This window comes from Diceros bicornis, chromosome 27 (genome assembly GCF_020826845.1).
Source record: "Diceros bicornis minor isolate mBicDic1 chromosome 27, mDicBic1.mat.cur, whole genome shotgun sequence".
Taxonomy (NCBI): Eukaryota; Metazoa; Chordata; class Mammalia; order Perissodactyla; family Rhinocerotidae; genus Diceros; species Diceros bicornis.
Genome location: NC_080766.1, coordinates 33000679 through 33021138, shown reverse-complemented (window position 1 = coordinate 33021138; position 20460 = coordinate 33000679). Strand labels below are relative to the sequence as shown.

General features: G+C 45.0%; 1 protein-coding gene across 3 annotated transcripts in view; it reads left to right on the top strand.

Moving 5' to 3' along the window:
- The window catches only part of URB1 (URB1 ribosome biogenesis homolog), a 76534-nt gene that overhangs the window by 10308 nt on the left and 45766 nt on the right, over window positions 1–20460 (top strand). For all 3 annotated transcript variants that reach the window (XM_058523014.1, XM_058523013.1, XM_058523012.1), the window contains exons 6-17: window positions 1349–1434; window positions 2997–3122; window positions 4137–4261; window positions 7553–7748; window positions 9063–9200; window positions 11808–11981; window positions 12656–12785; window positions 13490–13606; window positions 15032–15144; window positions 17044–17163; window positions 18981–19097; window positions 19557–19695. In XM_058523014.1, coding sequence (XP_058378997.1) covers window positions 1349–1434; window positions 2997–3122; window positions 4137–4261; window positions 7553–7748; window positions 9063–9200; window positions 11808–11981; window positions 12656–12785; window positions 13490–13606; window positions 15032–15144; window positions 17044–17163; window positions 18981–19097; window positions 19557–19695 — 1581 coding nt within the window. The remainder of the gene's footprint in view (window positions 1–1348; window positions 1435–2996; window positions 3123–4136; window positions 4262–7552; window positions 7749–9062; window positions 9201–11807; window positions 11982–12655; window positions 12786–13489; window positions 13607–15031; window positions 15145–17043; window positions 17164–18980; window positions 19098–19556; window positions 19696–20460) is intronic.

Here is a 20460-nt window from a genome sequence, read left to right as displayed (position 1 = left end):
GTTGTCAGCCCATGTTGATGCAGAAGGAGACACTTTCTTTGTGTGGTGTGGCGGACAGGATTTTTCCTGCTCGTTGCCAGGGCTAGGAGTTTCTTTAGAATTCCGCTGGGTCATCTCAGCCATCTGGCCTTTTACTAAAGAGCAGTGATTTGGGGGTATTCATCTATACTGCTAAAGGGGGTGGGGCTGTACTTCAGTTCATGTTTCTGCAGGGCAGTTTGGCCACATGCATCAAAACTTTTTAAATGTTTGATCCAGCAATGTCACGTCTTGTCATTTATCCTAAGGAAATAATTAAGGATGTTAGTAGGGGTTTTATTAGGGCATATATTTTCATATTAGCTGAAAATTAGACCCCTTCTAACTATCCACCAGCAAAGGATTGGGTGAGTAAGTTGAGAACTAGTCCTAAGGTAGACTGCGTCTATTAGAAGTGATGGAGAAATACACTTACTGACATTCAAGTTTTTAACAATATATATATATGACATATGATTGCGTATGAACTCGGTTATAAAACCGTAAAGTATCCCATTTTACTAAAAGTTAAATGTAACATCATTAACTAAAAGTTAAATGTAACATCATTAACTAAAAGTTAAATTATGTATGCATACATCAGAAAGTTAACAGTTAACTGGTAACCCAGATGTTAACAGTATTAACCCCTGGGTAGTGGAGTTATGGTTGATTTAAAATTTTTTTCTTTTGGTTTTTCTGGTATTTTCTGATTTTTCTTTTTCTAAGAATAATGAATTTGCTTTTGTAGAAATTATTGTGCCCATTAAGCAGGTATAGAGCAAGGGGAATTGGAATTGCTTTGATGCTTCTGCCCCAGACCACTGGTATATTAGTAATGATATAGCATCAAGCTGTGATGGCTGGTTCCCTGGAGGTCCAAAAGTATGAAGAGAAAGTAGAAAGCATATAAATCACCCCAAATCCTACCACCGATCAATAAAATCATGACCATCGTTTGTAAGAGATCTCTGAGCAAGTCTAAGCAAAGAGAGAAATTTTGGAAAACTGTAATCATACCATGCATTCTCTTTCAAACAATCAATATCAAATTCATTTTACTTCAGTTAATGTGAGAAAAGTAAACCAGAACTAAAGAACTATTGAACGCCTTAAAAAGTTCTGTCATTGTTTTACCTTTAGATACTGATTTCCTCTGTCATGAACGTGGTTATTTCTATTGTGAGCTTGTATGATTAAAATAGACAAAACTTAAAAAAAAGAAAGTAAATGACAGTGTTTGCCATACCATTTAAGCAGTAATGTTCTCTCATCTGGCCTCACATTCAAAATATTTTTGAGTTTAATGCTTTGAAACTTTTATTTTCAGAATTTATTCCTTGCATTTTTAGCTCAGGAGTAAAGGAAGATAGGATTTCTACCGTCAATATTTTGTTATCCACACTGAAAACAAAGGTATGTGTTTGGTCATCAGCGTTTCTGTCATTCGTTTTCTGCAGTGTTTTATAGGACTCGGGAGCGATAACGTCCTAGGTAATATTGGTTGTTAGGTAGGTTGAATGGAGAACTGTTTCTGAAGCAGAAACTTGGTGGTGGGGATGACAACCCTGAAGGGTACAGAGTAGCTGGAGCAGCCGCCGAGGTTCAGGCAAGGCTGCTGTTTATCACAACATGAGAAGAGCTGTTGCTCACCATTTCGCAGGAAGCCATCGGAGTCATTGTGAGCTGAAAATGACAACTATTCGTCATTTATGCAGGGAGCAAATGTTATTTTGTGTCATGTTGCGTATTCTGCCTTTTACTGGCGTCTTCTAGAAATTTAAAAACTTGCTGAAAGGATCACTGTTTTTAATATAGAAGCACCTTAAATGACCAATTAGGAAAACTCTATGACCTTCCCAACATAAAAAGTTGTCAGAAGGCCATGAACTGGCAGTCTGCATAAAAATGGCTAATTAGCATTAAAATGCTTAGCTTTCTTATAAAACAGTGGTTCTCAACTGCTGGTGATTTTGCACCCCCCCCCCCCCCCCCAGTGGGCGTTTGGCAATGTCTGGAGACATTTTTGGTGTCACAACTGGGGAGGTGCAACTGGCATGTAGTGGGTGACACGAGGACAGTCCCCCATGGCAATTATTTGGCCCAGAAGTCAGTAGTGTCAAGGTTGAGAAACCCTGATTTAAAATAATGCAAGTAATGAGATAGAGGTTTTTTTGCCTACCAAATTAGCACTGACTTTTTGAAACAAGGATATTCAGTGCTAGCAGAGATGCTTTGAATCAGGTGCTTTGCTGGAGGAGTGTTACAACCCTCTGGAAGACAGCAGGTCTGGCAGCGTGTGTCAAAGGTCTTAAAAACGTTGGTAGACCTGAAGATAGGAGGGGCTGCCTCAGAACCCCCCTGGGAACATATTTGAAATACACATACCCTGGTCACATCCTGAGATTCTGAGGGTAGGTTTGGGTGGAGCTGAGAACCTGTGCCACCATTCCAAGTCCACACTCAGGGATGCAGTGAAGACTTGGTACAAGGATGCTGATCATAGTCAGAGTTTGGAAACAACCTAATTGCACATACTCAGGGAATGTTATATAAGTTATAGTCAACTCATAGGGTAGAGTGATATTCAGCCTTCCAAAGTGATGGGCTAAAGGGATTTTTAATGATCTGGGGAAAGCTCATGCTACGTAAGTAAAAGCAGGCACAAAACTATGTATAAATATAATCTCAAAGAGGCAAAAAAAAAAAAAGGAAGAACATGCACATGTATGTTGTGTGGGTAGGAGGAGGACTGAAAGGAATTGTACCAAAATGCTGTGTCCTAGAGTGGTGGGGATGTTGGTGAATTTTGTTTTTCTTTTTAAGTTTTTCCCCTTTTTTGGCCAAATTTTCTGCCATAAGCCTGCATTATTTTTATAATGACAAAAAGCAATAAACACTAAACATAAAATAATTTTTATTTTAAAAATAATTGAATTCCTTGAAATTCATTTGTTTTATTGTTTTATTGTTTTCAGGTAGTTCACAATAAAAACATCACAAAAACCCAGAAAGTGCGTTTCTTTACCGGGCAGTTACTGAACCATATAGCATCTCTGTACAGCTGGAATGGGATTGTTGATGTGAACATGGAAGATGTCAAGGTACAGTCACGTTTGCGTTTCAGGTGGCCTCCTTAGTGTGTGATCCTTAACAGCTGGGAGACTGAAGAATCTACATCTGCCTTTAAAAAAGTCCCTCCATTTGATGTTTCATTTGGCTTGTGGTTATATTAATTTTCCACTTAGATGCAATATGATTTTTAAAATTTTATTTTTTTTACAATAAGATTGTTTCTAACCTCTGAGGTATCACGATATTAAACTTTTTTTTTGATGAGAAAACTATTGCCTTTAGCTGAGTGACATCTTAATTTTCCCTGCAATTCTTGCCCAATAGGTTTATAGGGTTGATCCCGGCTCTCTCTTCCTCCTCTCATTTACCTCTTCTTTTCCTTCCTTCCATTCTTCTCATATCCAGCTTTTGGAGTTTTAAGACCTGTTGCTTTTCCTTCAGGATCCTAGGTGTCTAGGGAGCCTCGATTTCCTCCACCATGGACATGTATGATTTATTTTGTAACAAGTGCTACATTAGAACATTTGCTCGCGCATTGACCCGCGGCTGATGTACCTTTTAATTCTCTTCATTTTTATTTTCCTCAGGGTGTTTCTGAACATGGACTTGGCCAGAATAGTGAGGGCTCAGGCTTCCTGTTAACTTTGTAATCATTTACCTCTCAAGAGCCCACTATTTTACTTCCTTTTATCTTCATGAGTCGCCTACGTCCTGCTTTCTGAACATGCTTTGTAAGCTCTATTACCAGGAAGCCTTGAGGGCTTAATAAAAACACTCCCAAATGTGGAATTTTATTCAAAAGAGCAGGAGAAATTAAGTCATTCTTAAGCTTGTTTGAAAACACAGGTTTTAACTTGCCCCCCTTAAGAGTATTATTCTTATCTTGATTGGTGTTCCTCTTTTTTTGGAGTGATACCAAGTGTTTAATTTAAAATGTTGTCTGCATTGTCATTAGGCCTGGGATATTGTTCAGTTTTTACTCTGTAGCTGTTCTAAGGTTTATGAGCTTGGGATTTTCATCGAATTTTTGTAAACCCTTGTAGGCTTCTCCTGAAGACGCAGGGAAGACCATGGTGAGGGAGCTCGTTCACAGCTTCCTGATGGATCTTTGCTGTTCGCTCAAGCATGGGATTAATTTTTATGATGCGTCTCTCGGTACCTTTGGCAGGTAAGGTGTAACACTCTTAGAATCTGAAGTGTGTTCCTTAGAAGTCACACATACATGCCTTTCAGTGGAAATCTTTTAAATAATGGAAGTATAGTGGGTTAAACAGGAAATTTAGACATTATTTCACTCATTTTAGGGATGAGCAGTCAGAGACCCAGAGGCTTCTGGTCATTATGTGCCCTCGGGAGAAAGGTCTCAGGGTAGCAATTGACTTAGACACGTAGTTGTAGTTTGAGATATCTCTCCCAGGGTGCTGCGTGTGTTTACTCGAAGACCCTGGTGTCGGCTGGATCTGGATAAGTCTTATACCCGCCTTCCCAGAGAGGGCAGGCCCCGACATGGGCTGCACCAAAACCCTAGAGTGGGTACTGTTGTTATCCCGGTTTTGCAGGTGAGGGAAATGGGCACAGAGAGGTCAGGTCACTCAGCCTGTAAGTGGCAGAGCTCGGATTTGAAGCCAGGCACTCTGCTTCGAAGCCCATCCTCATAACAGCTCAACAGTCTTCCCTCTCCTTGAAGAGGGTGCTGACACCTTAGGATTTCAAAATTTTATTTTTATATTTTGTTTCATATTTCACAATTATGATATTTCACATATAGTCGAAAGCTAGTAGTTTAGATGATATTCTTTTGGCTTTGTCTTTGTAGTCATATAACTATAGTACATATCCATGTTATTTTTTAACAACCAAAATGGCCTGCTGCTAGGTATGTTGTTCATCAACCTGCTTTTTTCCCGTTTGACAATAAAAATATTGGACATATTTTCTGGCGATTGTGAATGACTCTTATTTTTTACCCCTTTGGCATTTTATTATAAGGATATAGATGGTCTGATTGAGTTTTAACCAGTCAGGAAATGACTAGTTCCTTCAGAATGGGATAACACAGTGGGAATTTTTCTCCCTGGTTGTGATTTTGGACTTGTTTTGATTCTGAGATTATCATGAATTAATTTGCCATATCATTTTTTTTCCTTTAATTTGTTTGGTGATACAGCTTTTCTCTCTATCCTACTCTTCTTTCTGGAGTAAGAAAAAGCTTGTCTTCCTATTAAAATGAACAGCAGACTTTCATCGTCTAATATAATACCATGCTTAAAACACACCTTTTTTTCCCGCTGAAGTAGACCCATAAAATAGATGATCATTTAATGAGCATACTGAATCTACTTGTGGGTGTGGGTCTGTTTAAATAAGCTGTGGTTTATGTAAATTTTTTGAAGCCATGTGCAAAAGACAAATGTTTGCGCTTAGGGTAGAGGAAGAGAATTTGGTTTGTGGGGAAATAATGGAAAGCTTTGAGAAAGTTGAAATGCATGGTTTCCCAATAGTTGTAAGCCTTTTTCCCGCACTTCATTCAAGTCTTCATGCTAATGTCACCACATCAGAGAGACCTTCCCTGGTGGCCCTTTTCTGAAATAGCCTTTCCTCTGTCACTATCCTTTTGCCTGGCTCTTGCTTCTGACTGTGACTTACCGCCACCCTACATATTTATTTATTTGCTTGTTCATTATCTGATAGGTGAGAATCAGTGAGAGCAGAGGCTAGCCTGTTTCGGATCCCCAGTGCCTAGGACAGTGCCTGGCACGTGGTAGGTGTTTGAAAGTGAGGCATCATAGTGTATGTGAGGATTGGCAAACTTTTTCTCTAAAGGGCCAGATAGTAAGTACTGTAGGCTTGGCAGACCATACAGTCTTTGTGGTGATGGCTCAACTGTGGCATTGTAGCACCAAAGCACCCATGGACATAGACAAATGGGTGTAACTGTGTTCCAATAAAGCTTTATTTACAAAGACAGACAGTGGGCTGTAGTTTGCTGACCCCTGGCGTAGGGGTTAAGAAGACGGATTCTGGAGTTAGCTCTGAGACCTTGAGCAGATTACTACTCCTCTCTGCCTCTGTTACCTCATCTGTAAAATGGAAATAAAATTAGTACCTGCCTCAGAGAGAGGTAGAGTGTGGTAACTGCCTAGAGCAGTGTCTGGCACGTATTAACCACTGTGTAAATATAAATACTATTCATTTTATTATGTTGTCGTTGATTAAAATTGTGTGTGTGCAGTATTTTTAGCACTTTTTGCAGATTTAATCTTCCATTCATTTGACAACACAAGCTATGTTTTGCTCATGAAATAGTCATATTAAGAATTTAAAACGTTTAAAAAAGGGTAGCTTTCTGATCAAAATTATATTCTTTTCTAATTCAATTTTTGAAGAATTTTTACTATATGTAAAGCTATCATATAGCATCTTAGTTTTAGTTGGTTTATAAGGGGATTCAAAACTGAGGATCCTAGAAGCCATGCAAATGAGGCAAATTCTGAGGTCTTTCTGGATTTTACGAGTTCTCAATCAAGCAGATGTGAAAAGGCTTCTTTTTTTAAAAGGTATCAAGGTGGGTAAAACCAAGTCCTGTGGGTTTGGCTGTGTAAATTCTAGGCTAGTTGCTCCCTTTCTGCAAGTTTTAATGTCTGTATGCTTTCCTGCTTCTTATTTTATCATCTTATACTTTTGAGAACTGCCCACTTTGGGACGGGTTTTGAATATTGTCATCGGGTAGACTTTTTATTCTATTTTAGTTTATTTGGGCTGCTAAGTGAAGGTGTAGGAATTTGAAATAAGCTAGAAACATAGGAAGCAGGAGACCCTTGCAGAGATTTTGTGCCATCTTGTTGAGTTTTAGAAATAATTTTATGGCACTATGGACTATGTGACAGTTCGTTTGTACTTCATGTAAAAAAAAACTTCACCTTTTCAAAAGAAAAATGCATTCTCTGTATTTTTTATACTTACACATATATATTTATTTATATACATACTTTTTTGTGTGTAGTTGGAGGGAAGGGTTCAGTAAAATCTCAAAATGCAATTTGGGAAGTGGATTCCTCCCTGCTGATTTTGCCCTGTCTTGACACCAGCCTTGACTGCTGGGTAGACTGGTAGGTGGCTGGGATGGATAGAGAAAATGTGTTTCTTCCTCTTCTTGAGAAGTCCAGTGGAACTCAAGGGAGAGAGGGAGGGAATGGGCACAAGACAAAGTAGAGACTTTTTCAGCCACTCAGAAGTAAGGAGTGAATTCAAGCCCTGTGGTGGAGAGCTGGAACCCCACAGGCCATGAAAACATCCCATTTTAGTCTATGAGGGAAATTCACCAAAAATGACTTTGCCTGTGCCCCTGTTAGGGCTGCGTTTACCGAGGGCGATGCTGTGGAGCTGCTGTTAGTATCATGAGCTCTCAGCGTGTTGTGAAAGTTCCCTGCTGACCCCTCTCTTCTCCTGTCTTTGACAGAGGGGGAAACCTGACGCTCCTGCACTTCCTCTTGGGTTTGAAAACTGCAGCAGACGATGCACTGGTGGCTGAGCTTGTGGTGAACATCCTTAAAGTGTGCCCGGACTTACTGAACAAATATTTCAAGGAAGTCACATTCTCCTTTCTCCCAAGAGTAAAGTCCACTTGGTCAAATAATATCAAACTACTAAACAAGGTAAAAACACACGAGTATTTCAAAGTCTGTGAGATAGGATAGGAGGCAGAGGGTAAGGAGTTGGGGGACTGGCGGCAGGGGCGGGAGGAAGTGACGTTCTGATATATTGTACTGTGTGAAGAACCTCATTCAGCCGTTCTTCAGGGGGCATTTTAGATCATGTAAGTTTGGTGTGCTTATCTCTTAAGGACATTTTGCTTTTAACTGAGCTGAATTTTGAGGTGTATGCCTTTTGAATCTGTTGAGCCAGTGTCATCTTTTTCATCCAGATTTTGCTTAGATGGAGATCATGATGAGTTTCAGCACAGTTAGGCTGGCAGTAGTGAAATGTCTGAATTGTAGGGTAGTTTTTAAAGCTTCTTGTTTCAAGTACTTAAAAAACTTGAAATAAGCTGTGAAATAGTGGTCTGTTTATTTAAGTGGTTATACATTTATTTCCTTTTGATCGTAGATATCAGCATCCCCCCCCACTACCCCACTACCAATGGAAGTGCCTACTACAAATTCTTTGGCATTACTGGGTGGCTCGGTTAAGCTCTCTCTGATTTATGGCCTGCCTGGTGGGGAAATACCTGGGATTGCTTTCTTGTGCCTCGATCTGGGCATGGGTTATCTGTAAAACAAGCTTATGTTCACGTATTCTCTCATTTTCCTTGAGTGCCTATGTATGCAGTCTCCGTGTGTATTTTGGGACGAGAAGGACACACTTTCCCCCTCGTTTTGGTGAGGGAAGCCCTGTGTCTAGCACCCGTGTTGGGAGCTGTGCTGGTGCTTCTCTCCCCAGGGAAGGGGAGGGGGCAAGTGCACGTCTTTGCAGGCCTGGGTGAGAGTCCTCACTTCTCTGCTTACTAGCCATGTGGCCCAGGGAAATTACTTAGCCTCATTGAGGTCCAATTTTGTCATCTATAAACATTTTTTATTTTAATGTAAAAATCCCTACCCCAAAGGGATGTCCTGAAGCGTTAAGAAGATGACATAATTTGTCAGGTGCCTATCAAGTGCAGTAACCGATGAGTAATACTGTCGTTAGCTCCAGCAGTGACTTATTTGCCATCAGAGGTTTTAAGAGGCTCCCCAACCCACAGGCCCAGCTCTGCTTTGAAGATCACTGCCCCAGTAACAGCCAGTCTCCTGACCTGACCTGTCTTTAAAAAATGGATTGGGGGTTAATCTTCGGGACCCTGTTCCTTGTAGCGAGCCTTTGTCGCTACAATTGTTTCATTGGAATGGCTTCACTGTGGGGTGCCTGCAGTTAGCCTCAGGTTTGAAACTTAACCTCCAGCCCCAGCTCATTCTCTTTTCTCCTTTTCATAGATCTATGAGGCCCAGCCGGACATTTCCCGGGCGTTTCAGACCAGAGAGTTCATCCCCTTGCCTCGGCTCCTGGCGATGGTAATGGTGACCACCGTGCCCCTGGTGTGCAATAAGACCATGTTCACCCAGGCATTAAATGTAAGTCGTTACCCTGCTTCTAGAACTTTCTCTCGCTAACCCCGCTGGCTGTGCTGGGGATTATTCTTAGAATACTGGCCTGGGTATATTGGATCGTGTTTTGTCAGTGAGCCCCTGAGGCTTTCCACGAGTGGCAGTGTCCACTCACCTGGGGAAGGGACCCTGGAGCCCGAGGCACATTCATGCCAGAGGGTGACGGAGTGCACGGCATTGTCCCTGCTCCAGCACAGAGCTGGGACTGCTGGATCCCTCCACGGCTCTCTCAGCCTGCCTAAGGGAGGAAGAGAAGTGTGTTCAGCTACAGCCCAATGTCGTGTATTAAAATCTCATTAGTTAAGGATTTCTGGACAGGGTGGCACTCAAATTTGCATAGCAAATCCTTTCTTTTGTGATTTAAGTGAATAGTGTTAAGAAATTTCTGGGGAATATTTACTTTGAGGACCAGCTGTTTCAGGCATTTTTGGAGGACATGGTCGTGGAAAAAAACCGATGCTTAAATTTCCCTCATTATTTATTATAAAGGTCCCCAACTCCCATCAGAAGCCACATTCTGAGAGACTTGTGCATCTTTCGCCAAAGCATTGTAGCCGTAGGTGAACTTAGGTGTGAGTTGTTAACACACGTGGGTCCTGGGCCCTGCCAGCCCCTCCTAAACCCAGGTGGCCTCACAACCTACGTGGGGGAGGCCAGCTATTCAGAGGGGTGCAGGGCCTAGGGTTCCTTTGGGGCAGGTGGAGTCCCTGTCCCTCCAGGCCAGCTGGCTTATTGTGAACACAGCAGGAGCAAGATCTGCCATGGTGGGTGCACAGGCATGAATTGGCCCCTGTGGTGATGGGGCAGTTTCCGTAAAGTGGTGTAGACTCCTTCCATCGTGCAGCAGGTTTGAGCGTGTTTTGATACCCATCCAGGGTTGTGCTGAGAGTGGGTGGTGGGGTGAGGAGGAGAGAGAAGGATGCCTGTGTGGGACTGGGCAGAAAGGTCTCTTGTTCTGGTTACCAAATCATAACAACCCAAATTAGGACCCAGCTAGCTTGCCTATCTGTTTTGTGGGAGACACAAAGTATTTTATCCCAAGGGGCTTGCAAGAAAATAGAATTGAAAGGAATATGTGAGATGCCTTCTTTTTATGGGCAGAAGATAATTTCACTTGGCCGGCTGCATTTGTGCTCCCCTTGGAGCTGACTCCTGGAGGTCTGGGATATAAATGGCTGTCTTCTCTCCCTCCCACAGTAGTGTTTCAGGCAAGAGGGGTTGTGCCCCCAGGGGGTGTTCCGTCTCCACCCTGTAGCCCTGGGTGGAGTGGCTACAGGGTGAGAGAAAGGACATGGCTTTCTCTCCTGCCAATGCTGCTGTCTTTGCAGGGCCAGGGCCAGCGAGGGAGAAGCACTGCTGTGCCTGCTCTTCAGTGGGCCCTTTCCCAGTGTGTTACCACCAGTGAGACCCACTGACGCTGGTGTATCTAGGGGGTGGGCTTGTAGGGGTTTTTTTTTTTCATTTTTCTTTTATTCTTTACAGTATTATCTGAAAATTTTTAACAGCATACATTTTAGCATCAGAAAGAAAAGAGCTTATTTAAAAACACGAAATAAGGTACGTGGAGGTAGCGTCTCAGGCCGTTGGTTGAGGTCTCCTCCCCGCCATCGGGTGTGTGTGTGAACGCTCGTTTGGGCCCTGCCTTTGAAGCTATTACGGAGTGGGAGTCACTATTGGTTTAGAATATTTAATGCAGTGCTACTTTAGTGCATGATGTATGTGTAAAATGAAACCCCAGCTCAGTGCAACACTGCGGGAGTGGCTGTCATGGTTATTAAACTAAAAGTCCATCAGAAAACCTTTCTGTTTCTACTTGACTATAAATCCGCAGTATCCCAGCCGCTGCTCCCGGACCTTCCTGTCCTGGGGAATCACCTGGAGCTGGTTGAGTTGGGCGTACCGGGGCCTGAGACATGTGTCCCCTGAGCCCCCAGGAGGGGCCCTCACTGCTGCTGGCCCAGGACACGCCGCGACTAGCCGGGGCCTGAGCTTTCCCTCTTTTGAGTAATAGCACAGGTTCTTGAACATTATTCAGTTTCTGCAGCAAGTGGGGGTTTTGAAGACCCACCTGGCTGTCACTCAGAATATAAGTAGAGAGTCTGGATGTCGGAGGCCTGGGGTTGAGGGCTGCTGGCTTATGGAGCCTAGAGGTGTTTTTTCATACTAAAGTACCTGATGCCCTTTCTTGTCATCTTTCCACCTGATGTTAAATGCTTTTTTAGGGGCTGGTTGGGTTCTGGTGCTATCTTCGCTGTTGTTGATGCAGATAATTCATGTGAGCTGAGTGGTTGTCAGAGAAGACTTACAAAGACAGAGAATGAAACAGAAATAACTCTCAGACTCTTTCTCTGGTAACCGCCTTCCCGGCAACTGCTGAGGTCAAATCTGCAGGAGGTCCAGAGCGCAGGGTCCCCAGGCCACTCTTCTCAGAGTGTAGAGACCAGTTGTCTGGTACAGCTCTCCCTGTGAGTGAGCTGAGAAGGGACGAGAGCCAGCCAAGGCCCCAGCTTGGGAGGGGTGTGTCCACCAGTGCAGCTTAAAGACATTTGTGGATTTAATGCTTTTTCTTCCCAGTTGGACAGCACATCAGTGAGACACACAGCTTTATCCCTTATTTCCGTCATTTTGAAGAGAGCATTAAAAACTGTTGACTACTGCCTGAATAAAGAGGCGTGGCAAGACTCAGGCGTGTACACGGCTGGGATGATGGAAGAATTTGTGCGGCTTTTCAGAGAAGCCCTCAGCAAGGTGGGTGTGGAAGCCAGGCTTGGCCTTCCCGGGGAAGTTTCCAGGGCTTTCTTTACAGATGTCACAGAAAGCACACCAGGTGGAAAAGGCGATCTTGGGGGCACAGAGGGTGGGCGCTCCTCGGGCCTCATGTCTCATCAGGAGCCGTTGTGCCCCTTCCCCTCCTCCACTGCTGCACGCCCACACTGGAGTGGGGCTGCGTGAGGGGGTGGTTGGGAAGCCCCTCTCACTCCCTCCTCCCCGTAGCTCAGTCTGGTAAGGGAGGAAGGCCAATCGTCTGCAGACTGGTGGCTGCCCTGAAAGAGCCAAGATCATGCTGGACAGGTCCCCCCAGCTGGTCATAAAGACCTGTTTCTTTGTTCCCAGTGTCTTGCTCAGGTGAAGGAGTCTTAAGGGGCTTGTTTTAATTATCAGCACTTGTTTTTTTCACCAAATCCTTATTATGTACAGTTCTAGGAATTAACCCACAAACAGAGCTCATAAAAAGATGTGGGACTGTTCTCATCCTGCTGCCCCGGCTCTTTCTTACACACTCACGTTCACACTCACGTACACTCCCATGTGCTTGCACCTCCCCTCGGGTTTTGCTTCTCCTTGTTAGTAGGTTCAGTTCATTTGTCTCTCTTCTTTTTTTCCTGTGACTGATTTTTTTGTTTCTTTGTTTTTCCTTTTAGATTTTACCAGACCTGAACACCATAGTGTGGGTCTGGCAGTCACTTAGAAAGCAAGACATGAAACAGGATGAGGAGAGAGGAAAGAAAAGGGGCGACAAGACTCCTGCTGCCTGCGTGGCTCCCCAGTGCGGTGAGGGCTCCGTGGGGCCCCTGCTGTTTGCAGACAGCACTGACCGGCAGCCGGGGACGGCTCCTGTCTAGAGCGCTTTGAAGGCCTCTCTGGCTATGAATGAATCCTGTGTCCTTTTTGCTCAGAGAGGAGAATAGAATCGTAGATTGAATTCTAACATCTATTAGAAATGCACCCAAGCTCTATGCAAGCACTGTGTCTCTCTAAAGACTAGAACAATGGGTACCGTGTGCTCTGGCCTTTCAGTGGGGGGACCTCTCTTGCTCTGCAGATGGAGGTGGGCTACGTAGGCCCCTCCTCGTAATAAGTTACATTGACTCAGACCTTGTTATTGGCCAGGCAGTGGGCTTTGTGTCTTATATCTATATTCTGTTTAATCCTTACAGCGGCCTTATGAGGCTGGGCACTGCTGTGTGTCCCCGTTGTTCAGATGAGGACACTAAAGCACAGAGAGACAGGGTGGCTTTAACCTGTTGAAGGTCACAGCAGTAAAATGGGGATTTAAACCCAGGCTGTTTGAACAGTCTGGACTTTTTACCATGTCGACTCCTGAAATCCAATGTCTCAGGGGTCTGTCTGCAGCCTCACTGTTCAGCTTGTGGTTGATGGCACTGGGTCACGGGTGGCTCAACTACTTATCTGTTGCCGATTGAGGACAAAGAACATGTGTGTTTCCTAATTCAAGCCGTTTTGTTTTGGTTCAGATGATGCAGAGACCATCCTTTTGAAAGCCGTCCTGCTCCAGGTCATATGCCTCTACCAGAAGGTGGTCCCGCATGTGGTCATGCAGTACAACTTTGACTTCAGCAAGCTCCTGAAAGGTACATCTCCAGGGACTGCAGACGCCCCTCTACTGTTTCTGCCAGCGAGGATGAAGGGAGCACGGATTAAAGTGTAACCAGGAAGGCTGGTGGGCAATTTAGTCGGCATGCGTGATCCACCAGCCTGGTTACTTTTATTTGGACCAATATTTTTTAAATAGCTGGTCTTCCTTAAGTAACTATCAGATGAACACTTAGCAGCAGCAAGAGAGGAGAAGAGAGAAGCCAGCCAGCCTGAGTTGCCGGCCATAGATGACCGACAAATCAGATATTGTGATGGGAACTCTAAAGCCTGTTTTCAAAGGAGCAGCAGTGCAAAAATGAGAGCTCCTGAGAAGGGATGTCCCATTGATGCAGAGATACCTCTGGACCCAGTGAGTCAGGTTCAAACTGTATCTTGTAAAAGTAACATTCTGCTTGTCTGGTCAAGTTCCCTTGATGGAAAAATTTGTCTAATAAAATTGACTTTATAATTGGGCCTATGGAAGAAGACTTGCAGAAATAGCATTCTTGAAATTCATAAGCTCTTGAAATAATCCTATTCAAAAGCTGTAATTAACTTTTTTTTAACATTTTATTTTATCTTATTTTTTTTATTTTTATTTTTTTTCTGAGGAAGATCAACCCTGAGCTAACATCCGATGCCAATCCTCCTCTTTTTCGCTGAGGAAGATTGGCCCTGGGCTAACATCCGTGCCCATCTTCCTCTACTTTATATGGGATGCCGCCACAGCATGTCTTGACAAGTGGTGCATTGGTCCGTGCCTGGGATCCGAACCTGCGAACCCCGGGCCGCCGAAGCGGAGCGTGCGCACTTAACCGCTACACGGCTGGGCCAGCCCCCGAAATTAACTTTTTAATTGTTTGAAGATGAAAGGTTGTCCTTGCTGTGAGACTATGAAATTCACTAGAATGTGTCCATTTAGTATATAGTACTGTATCCTTCCCAAGCAGAGGAGAAACCCAGAAATCAGGCCAGAGGATGAGGACCCAGTCTCAGGGCCGGGTGGCCAGTCTGCTCACAAATACTTGCCGTCTGGGAAGCGTGGCCTGTGGCCCATGTAAGGGATTAACGTTACCCAGAGTCTGTGCCTGGAGGGCAGCATGGGACACAGCGCTTAAAGCTGCAGGAAGAGGTCGGTGGGGGCCTAGTGGCAGGCAAGGGCTTCTTTGGGCAAGTGGAGTTTGGGCTTTTGTTGAAGGGTTTGAATAGACCTCGGGAGGGGAGGATGTGTCGGGTGAGGTGCGTCTGGGCAGAGGGAGTGAGCACAGCCTGATGAGGCTGAGCACAGGACCCGGGGACGGAATCCTTCCTTTTTACTTCCAGATGCGGAGTTCCTTATTTTTTCTTCCGGCCAGGGGCGGCAGTTGCTGGGCACCCTCCTCGCATGACTTCTTGTCTGTTTTCCTCTTTTCCGCCCACAGGCGTCATCTCAGAGCAGGGCCTTCGAGAGGAGGTGCCTCCCATTCTGCAGCACCACATTCTGAAGGTGGCGCTGGAACTGCCCGCCAGCAAGTTTCTGTGGCTCAAGGCACAGGTAGGAAGCGGAGAGCCTTTGTCATGAGCTGACTTGCTGGGCCTGTTGGCTTTCTGGCCTGAGAATTTGTAACTAGATCCAGACCCTGCTAGGCTTGAGGACACGAAGGAGGATGTTAGCAGTTCTCCTTTTAGAGAGACACGTCTAGAGCAGAGGCCAGGTCCTGATTCACGAACCAGGAGGCCTGTGACTCTCTTTGCTTTTGCAAAATAAGGTGCCTAATGTGTCGTTACTGAAAATGTATTATTGCTAATAATAGCAATTAGAGTACTGAGAGTTCTTAGTATTTTTTATCTTGACTATTTTACATTTTGCTTGTCATTTTAAAACCTTTTGGAAAATAAAATACATTCCTTCTCCTTTGTCCTCATTCCGGAAGAATTGAAGACAGAGATCAGAATAGATACCAAGCCAGGAGAAGGTTGAGGCTGGTGGAAAAATCAGTAAAAATTGCTGGCATTTTTTTCTTTTTTTAATAATGTCTTCCAGGACTTTCTGGACTACATGATGTTAAATCATAAAGGGAACTCAAGATGAAACAGATATTTACTTGTGTATTTAAACACAGGGTGCTGAGTCACTTCTATCCAAAGACAGGAACATGACCAGGCAAAATTAAGCATTGGCTAAGAGAATTTCTCATTAGCTCAGGTGACTTTTTTTAATGACTTAGATCTCATTTAAGATCCTACATGGAACCAAGCATGGAAGTGTATGTTGGCACATTTACGGGATATTTCCAGAAAGGTGTAAGAATGCTGTGGCACTGGGATCTATATATTTTTTTCCCAAGTCCTCTCTGTAGGGTTCACCTGCATTGTGGTTGAGGATTTGAGAACTTCCTCTTTGCCAGGCCTGACACGAGGCCTCTGCGTGTCAGCTCAGTTACCACCATTTAAAGACAAGGCAGCCGGAGCACAGGGTGGTTAGGAAACTTCTACAGGGTCCCCACTGTATGTGGAGTGTCCGGGAATGGACCCAGGCAGTGCTGCCCAGAACCCCACTCTCAATCTTCACACCCCGCCGTGAGGTCACTGCCACCAGCCCCTGAGAGATGACAAGCTGGGGACGTTGTTTGGTTTTCGCCCCAGCTGAACTGGGTGAAAGGGCTCTGGATGATTTAGTTGGCAAGTGAACAGAGCCTCCTACTTTGAGAGAACTGGTTTTAAAATATTAATTTATATTCCATGCCCCACCTGCTGCTCATAAAATACATCTGTTGGGCTCTGTGGATGCCAGCGTTTCACGTGTTCAGGGTGGTCCTCATTGCCGAGGGCTCCAGTGAGGCACAGACTCGGTGGAGTTTGGGCTGGGGATCTGGAGCTCTGTGTACCTCTCTGACACGTGTGTTCAAAGCCCAAAAGCTTTTGTAAGAGGCTAAATTATGTATAAGGCATCGATTATATTAACACCAGCATCCTGCTGAAATGCAGAAGTGCAACCTTTGATGAGTCTCCCCCACCACCCACCAGGCAGTGCCGCGTCTGCACCAGGCCTACCTGGGCTTGATTCCCAGCTCGGCCATTAAACAGCCAGTTACCTTCTCATGCCTCAGTGTCCACATACGTGAAATGGGGGTGACAGTCATCCCCACCCAGGACCGTTGGGAGAAGAGAGTGAGTCAGTGTACGTAAAGAACTGTGAAGGGTGCCAGCACATGAAGAGGACCACCATGCTTACTGTTGTTAGTCTGTTTTACTACACCTGCTGTTTGGGCATTTGGGTGAGTTCCCTAACTTCTGAGCTTCCTCGTGTATCAACTCCCAGCAGTCCTGCCGAGTTGTTAACATGGGATGAGATGAAAGGCCTGGCAGGCAGCATATTGGGCCTGCAGGCCCTGTTTGCTCAGCAGACAGTGGCTTCTGTTATGTTTGTCATGTTCTGTTGTTCAAACTCCAGGAAGGCCCAGATGCAGAAATTATTGGAGGAGAACGATCCGTGTTTTATTTACTGATGAAAATGTTTGTGACCAGTAGCCATTTACAGCTCAAGTCATCAACCAAACTTCTCATCATGAAGGTAAGCATCTTCCACCAGCTCCTACTTCTCAGAGGCATTTTGCACAGTCTATACTGTATATACAATTGTTGAATTAAGGATGCATTAGGACTATTGTAATTTAAAAGTAGAAGGTCTTAACGGCAGTTTTAGTTTATCATGTCTTAAACTTGGCTGCATTCCTGAGAGGCAGCATGGCAAAGTGAGAGAGCATGCACTTTGAAGTCCTGTTCCTAGATTTGAGTTCTGGTTCTGCCACATCCTGGGTGGCATTGGACAAGTTACTTAACCCTCTAAACTCAGTTTGCCCATGGAGAATGGGAATAATAAAACTGTAGGATTGCGGAGGAGGTTATGTGTGATAAAGTAGTAGGTCATGCCCTCAACATTGTAGGTTCAGTAAATTAAGATTTCTGGCCCTCTGGGGAACTGTTGAATGGGCTATGTCTTTTCCCTCAGCTCCGGATTGGGCCTTCTCCAGGGCGTCAGCCTTTGGACCTCGGCAATCAGCTGTAGCACAGGTGTCCTCAAAGTCAGTGAAGGGAATGAGGAGTTTGTCTGCTTTGCTTCTTTCTTTTTTTTGTGTGTGTGTGTGTGTGTGTGAGGAAGATCAGCCCTGACCTAACATCCATGCTAATCCTCCTTTTTTTTTTTGCGCTGAGGAAGACCGGCTCTGAGCTAACATCTATTGCCAATCCTCCTCCTTTTTTTCCCCCAAAGCCCCAGTAGATAGTTGTATGGCATAGTTGCACATGCTTCTAGTTGCCGTGTCTGGGACGCGGCCTCAGCATGGCCGGAGAAGCAGTGCGTCGGTGTGCGCCAGGGATCCGAACCCGGGCCGCCAGTAGCAGAGCGTGCGCACTTAACCACTAAGCCGCGGGGCCGGCCCCAGCTTCTCTTTTTTCTTATACTTGGTGCTCGTTTTCAGGGTTACGTCATGTCTTGCTGTAGCCTTCGGAAATCGAGTTCCTTGTTTCTGCTGTGCAGCAGGCATCTTGGGGCTGCTACAGAAATCACGTTCACCATTTTGAGGGTGCAAAGGTTTTACCTTTCTTCAAAGTACTAATAATCTTGCTGCCCTTTAAGCTTCTCACCCAAGCCGCCTGAAGGACGGGAACGTCTAGGTCTTGACCTCTGCACGTTGCCGTTTCCTGACAGGTCGTGCAGGTGTGAGCTTGACCCCAGCCAGATGTCACAATCACCAACTGCAGCCAGGTGGCGTTGGCAGAGGATTGGCCTCTGGTGCACTCTGTTGCTCAGATCCCAAGTCTCTGTCGTCAGGCCATTGGTGATGTCATTTACTCCCCACCTCAGCTCAAGCCCTGCCTCATAACAAATGCTGTTCTCTTAGAAACGGGGGGCACTTCCAGCCCTAGGCCTGCGTCTTGAGGGCCACACTGAGATGGTGTGACGTGAGTGGTTCATCGTCTTGGAGAATTTCATATAGGTGGAGGATTGAGTAGCTGTGAGGGGTCGAGTTGTGCGTGTTTACCTGGGTCTTTGTGAAAAACCAGGTGGAAAATCAGACTGCTATGTCGCAGCTGGATTTTTTCCCCTTTTTATTTTTTAGAAGTTGAAGAAAAGGAGTAAGAACTAGCAAGACAAGGTATTATTCTTGTCTGTTCTCTTCGACAGGGCCCAGGATGATCCCTTTTCCTTGTTTCCCTCAACAATGGGAGTGTTGTTTTGAAAGAGTAGTTTTTAGAGTAAACTGTGGATGGAATTGATCCACTTTGTGCCCCTTGGCTCTCCATGTCATGCTGGAGCACAAACCACTGCTGCTCCCGCCGAGCGCAGGGTCCGCCCCGACTCTTCCGCTGGTGTCTGCTTCCTGACAGATCCTGCGGGACACGGGCGTGTTCGAGCACACCTGGAGGGAGCTGGAGCTGTGGCTGGAGCACCTGGACAGCACCGTGGAGGAGAAGAGAGAGACTGTGATTCAGTTTCTGGAACGTGTAAGCACGTACTTCTTGTGTGAAGGAGCATGCTGGGGATAATTGTACCGAGTGAGACTTGGTGTAATTAGGGCATTTTTGATGCACCAGTATGCCAAAGGCCTCTCTTCTTGGCTTACTTCTTAATTCTTGCTGAGACATCAGAGTCTACTCAGTTTTAGAATCTGTAAAATGGGAATATATTACTCTGTGCTGTTTAATTTCCTTTTGGGAATTTGTTCTTGCCCGAGGGAATAGTGGTATACTAAGAGCGACATTAAAAGCAATGGTTTAAACCAAAAGGAGAAGTTTGTTTAAAATTCCACGATAAAAAGTTAAAAAAAAAAACTTTGCAGGAAGATTATTGTTCTTATTAAGGCCTGATAACGTTTCAGCTTTTCTCTTTCTCTTACCAGTGGCATTTTTTTCCTTCGTTTGTGACCATCTTAAATGTTTTCCACTTGACTCCTTAATGCCCAGGTTTTATTGACGTTGGTGGCGAATCCCTATTCGTACACAGACAGAGCATCTGACTTTGTCCAGGAAGCCAGCACGCTGCAGGCCACCGTGACGAAGCAGGACGCCGACGAAGTCAGCATCCCCGTCTCCCACATCGACGGTAGGTGCCCCTCCCTCCTGCCTGCTTGGGCTTCTGAAGATGGAGCCACAGTGGCGTATTGGAGCCAGAAGAGCAGAGTTGTGTTAAAGCCTCATGCACAGTGCTGACGTCCCATTTCTCTGCGTCGAAGCTCAGCCTACCGTGGAATGAAAATCACCTAATTTGTTCATGTAATGGGAAATGTGTATTGAGTTTTTTTGCTGCGTTGTTTTTATTTGTGCATTGTTTATGCCAGGTGCTGATTTAAGCTCTTTACAAATCTTAACTCATGTACCCTCATAAGCAACCCTAAGCGGGGGTGTTGTTATCCTCACTTTATACACTGGTGGGGCAGCTGAGGCACAGAAAGGCGATGCAGTCTGCCCGACCTCACACAGCTAGTACGTAGCGAAGTCAGGATGTGAATCCAGACGCCGCCCCTCGCCTCTGCTTTCACGCTTACACTCTTTCGCTTCTCAGGTTTTGTTTTGTTTGCCTTGTGTCCAGGTTAGTTTCTGGGTTTCTCAGTGTCGCCTGAGGAAACTTCAGCCTATTATCACCTGAGCTGGATAGCCTGCATTTTGCCTGGCAAAGGTCTTGAGGCTTTATAGGCAATGACCTCATCCGTGTAGAATCAAACTCTATATTAAGCATTTCCCCCCAAGAGAAGTTTAGCTTTTACTTTTTTCTCTTTTTGCAAATATGCCCTCGTTTCTCTCTCCCTCCCTGTGGGGTTCTTTGCAATAGAATCCTTCGGTAGCTCTGGCCTCGGCGTGATTCCCTGCT